At 50.4% G+C, this 4,627-nt stretch overlaps 1 protein-coding gene across 1 annotated transcript in view; it reads right to left on the reverse strand.

The window, feature by feature from the left end:
- The window catches only part of DOCK2 (dedicator of cytokinesis 2), a 430,752-nt gene that overhangs the window by 414,100 nt on the left and 12,025 nt on the right, over positions 1-4,627 (reverse strand). The window contains exon 2 of the mRNA XM_023515279.1: positions 2,686-2,769. Within this exon, the coding sequence (XP_023371047.1) occupies positions 2,686-2,769 (84 nt within the window). The remainder of the gene's footprint in view (positions 1-2,685; positions 2,770-4,627) is intronic.

Consider the following 4,627-nt stretch of genomic DNA (forward strand, 5'->3'; position numbering starts at 1 on the left):
GTTGGCTAGATTTTGTTCTTCAGGTAGTTTTCTATAAGAGGGTATCATGGATACACGTATGTTTTCTCCTACACAATTTGATGAATTAGAGGAAGTCAGGAACTTTGGGCGAGCCAGCTTCTCTAGATGGGACCACCTAGGAGAGACCAGCAGGGGAAATGCTGGACCCTCAGCAGAGTTTTTGAAGACCTTGCAGACAAGCCTTACACATTTGAGGACTATGATGATGGCTCCTTTGGGACAGGTGTCTTAACAATTAAACCGGGTGGAGGTCTAGGAGCCTAGGTGATCGAGAAGCAGCCTCCAAACAAGCAGGTCTGGTTACCGTCTCCATCCACCGGGCCCAAGTGCCACACATGGACTGGGAAAAACGGAGTGTACTCTCACAATGCTGTGTCCCCCCATGAGCTGCTGGCCGCTGAGCTGCCGGCCGCTGAGCTGCCTGAAGCCTTAGAAACCAAACTGACCTTATCTTCTGAGGCCTATTCTGGAAAAAGCACTCGATGCCTTGCCCGGTTTTAAAGCTGTCAGGCCCAAACCCCAGCCTCGTTCTGCAGGCGAGTGTCTGTGTTTTCCCATTCCCACTTTCAAGGACAGTTGCGCCGTGTGTAATGGCTCTGTGAGAAGAACATGTTGCCTTTTAAATAAGTAAATAAATTGATCTAAAAATGGAAAATCAGAACCAAGAAAAAAAAAAGAGAATAACGATGTCCCAATGTCGAAAAAAAGTGGCCTGAGGCCACCAGCATAGTCTTCGTAAAGGTTAGGGTACCAGGGCAAAAGTTCTGGTTAGACTCTGAAGGCAGGCACCCTGTGTGCTGAGTTTGTTCCCGCAGGCTTTCTAGGCAAGGAAACTGCATATAAAGAAAAGAAAAAATCCTTCTATATTTCCAAATGTAGGATGCAGAAAATAATGGCCAAGGCCTTTTCACTGTTTTGGCAGGCCCAGCTGGAGGAAAGAGCGTAGGCTTGGGCATCAGAATTCAGACACAGGCTTCCCATGTGACCTCAGCTGAGTCATTTTTCATCACTGAGCATCAGGGTCCTCACCTGCCAACAGGAGGTCTCAGGCCTGCCTCTCAGCATCAGCGTTCAGCAGCACATAAGGGACGCCGAGGAGAGTTGTCACTGCTGTTTTGTTTTCACTCTTCACCCTTGGTAGACACCTGCACCTTGCTTAGCGGCCTCTGGGCAGAACTAGATTTGTGAAAGTCAGAGTGACACTGTGTGGAAAGCGTCCCTTCAGCCCCTGTGCCACCTCCTCCACTCTGTGTGGGAAAGGATTCCGCAGGGCCAGCCTGGGACCGTTGCAGGCCCTGGACACTGAAAAGTGTATGGTAACCTGTGGCGCACGGACCCCCAGGTAAAAATGACATGAAAGCACAAAATAGTGTAAGAAAAGTGAACAAAGGTCTCGAGTCCATGGTGGTGACTCCTTTAAAGGCATTTTCAAAATGTCAAATATCAAATTATTTCCCCCAGGATACCAGTTTTCTCTTTGCTTGTTTTTTTTTGTTGTGTATCTGTATTCGTGTGTATGTGCATGTGTTGTGTATCTCTTGGTGTGTGTCCATATGTGTGTATGTGTCTGTGTGTGTGTATACATAGGCATCCCTGCACACATCTGCGGAGGGAGCTAGGGGACGCCATTGCCGAGCAGTTGCACAGCTAATTCAGTGCCAGAAATCATCCTACCTCTCCTGTGGGTTGCCATGAGGATTAAGTAAGACAGTGTGTTATCAAGAACTTAGCACAGTGTCTGGCTTGTGGACAGAACTAGCCAAGTCTATTCTCATAGGTAACCTTCTTTCTCCTTCTTTAGCTCCCTGCTTCTTCCCACCTGCCTCCTGCCCATCCCTCAGCCCCTTCTGATGGATCAGCCGGGGGAAGGGGCAGCAGGGTGCTCAGCCCACTCCTCTCGTCCTTCTCCTTTGCTCTGCCCAGCCACAGGGAGCACTGTGTGTGCCCTCCCTAAACTAGGTCTGGGGGGGGGTGGGGGGAGAACTCTGGTGTCCAGATGGGCCAGGGAGAGGGAGAGCCTGCCTGATTGAGGAGGACACATTGGCAGGCTTATACCCAAGCCATGTTCCCAATAACAAGTTTCTCGGTGACATGAGTGATATATTGATTTCCACTTGCCTGCCTTGTGAGTCTAAGGCCAATAGCCTGTGTGCACATTTATGGGGGGGAAAAAGAGATTCTACTTTTTCTGAGCGAAGGCTCCCAGTTTGTTGAGGGGAGTGAGCACCTGCCCCTTTGGCCAGGCACCTTTGTGCAGTCCACAGACCACCTACACAGCCACGCACATCAGATCTCTCAGAGTTGAGGTGTGATGAACGGGACCCTTCCAAACCCTAATAACGCTTATTTCCTTTGTGATAGTATTAATACTAACAAAGAAGTATATCTAGAAAAAGCCATAGGCCCAAGAGTCCCAGGGCTGTAACAGAAGGAGAGCACAGCACACATCAAACGACCCAGTCAGCCTTTCATTAGGAAGCACAAGTTCCTAAAATGATAAAGCAATTGTGGCCAGGAAATTCTAATACCAGCATTAGCAAAACGAATCTGCACAGACCGCCACAGCTGCAGGTTCTAAGAGAGGGCTGGAGGGGCCTGGAATGCACCGTGGACTTCCATGGGCCAAGGACCTGGCGTCTGTGAGAGGGTGGGCCAGTGACTCACCTCCACAGGTCTCCTGTATTCGCACCATGTCACCGATCTGTAGGGACAGCTGAGGGGCTCCGCTGCCTTGGAAGTTGTATATGGCTGTGGAATGGAAGAGAACGTCAGCCAGTGAGACTTCGGTCCCCCTGAAGCTCTGTCCTTCCTGCTACCCCTGCTACAAGCCTATCCCACAGCCCTGCATCCCGCGTGGGCTAAACTAAACCAGTACAGAAGCCTACTGCCCACCACAAGGTCAATCCAACCTGGTCTGCCTCCTACGGGCCCCCACCTGGTAGCCAAACCTGACCTCCCCTCCACACAGGTCCTGCACTCCAGCCTGAACGAGAAGGAGGCTGTTTATGTCATTTCCTGTGGATTGAACTCTTACTGTGCACCAGGCAGTTAAAATGGCAAATTGCATGCTAAGTGTCTTTTGCCACAATTATAGAGAAAAACTACAATGTAAGCACCTGAAGTGAAGTGCTGTGCTGGGCAGGAGAGGTATGCTGGTGAGCAGGACGGTGGGAGGGCCGGGAATTGAGCACAGGGTGTGTCTTCCCCTAGCCCCACCCAGGCCAGCCCCATAATCCTAACCTCCCTTCGTGGGCACTCAGAGGGATGGAAAGTCCCCATCCTGAGAGACAATGAAGCTTGCAAGTTAAGAGCCAGTGGTTCTGGAGTCAGACAGATGTGGCTATCAAGGCCAGCCCTGTCCTTCACTGGCTCTGGCATCAAGCCCAGGGCTGCAGTGTGCAATTGCCCAGGCTGTGCCCTGCACAAGGTCACGCAGCCAAGAGAGCAGTGAAGGTTGGCACCAAACCTGTGATCTGCTCAACAAGGCCTGCACCCTGCCCTGGTGCTGTGTCCACCAGAGGAGGGGTATTTTTCTGTAATCCACACAAAGGCACCAAAGGGAAAGCCTGCTGACAAGCAACTTCATCCCTCTGAGTCTCAATTTCTCCAGTTGTAGAAAACAAGAGATAACAGTCCCTACCTTACAGGACTCCTAGAAGCTCAGCTGAGACTAACTCCTATAAAGGGCTGATTGCCTATGTGGCCACAGTATGTGCTCAATACATGGCCGTCACCTTTCTTTTTATTAGCATTACTTCCCCTGAACAATCCTTTGGAGTTTTACATCACCTTTAAATGGGTTTCCTCGCCGATTGCAACCAATAGCACTGTTGGCCAACACTCAGTGTTGTAAAATTAATCCTTTGCCCAGAAGCAAACCTAGAGAAGGCCCTCAGGGGCGGGGCTGAGGCTTCTCTCCTCCTGCATAAATTACGCCCTGTTCCTTCATTCTGGTCACACTTGGCCTGATTTCAAGCCACTCTCCCCACCCAGACTGCTGTCATTTGGACATGCTCTGGTGTCCTCAGTTGGCAGACTCTATGCCCTGTCCTCCAGCCCCAGAGGTCTGCCTGGGGACTTGGCCATGGAGCTGGACAGGGCTGTGGAGGAGACAGGAGACCACCCACAGGATGTGCTAGTTTCTGGGGCACTAGCAGGTGATGTGTGTAATCAGATCCTCGCAGGAGGACTATGTGGGGTCCCCCACCTCGGTCTCCTCCTGGCTGTCCTCAGGAATTTCTCCCCTCACCCAGCAACATCAGGTGGAAAGGTGCCAATTGGTCAGTTCCTTAAGACATCTTGGACAGATCTTGAAACTGGGTATTCAACGTGAAAGTCTGTGTTCAAACCGAGGACTTACTCACTGATGATGAAAATGAAAGTAACTGACTTGGCCATTTGATTTATAAACGTATTTCTGCCTTCAAACAAGGGCCTCTTACGGCTCCATTTGGAGCCAAGCAGACCTTACTGTCAAAGGAAGTGGCTTTGCATTTGAATACCCAATTCTGTGAAGTTTTCTAGATGACTAACAGGAAACTTTGAGCCAGAATGCCACTCGGTGGAGTTTGATTGCTTATCTCTGACCCTCAGTTTGTTTCTGAAC

This window comes from Otolemur garnettii, unplaced genomic scaffold (assembly GCF_000181295.1).
Source record: "Otolemur garnettii isolate 467f Iridium unplaced genomic scaffold, OtoGar3 scaffold00003, whole genome shotgun sequence".
Classification (NCBI taxonomy): domain Eukaryota; kingdom Metazoa; phylum Chordata; class Mammalia; order Primates; family Galagidae; genus Otolemur; species Otolemur garnettii.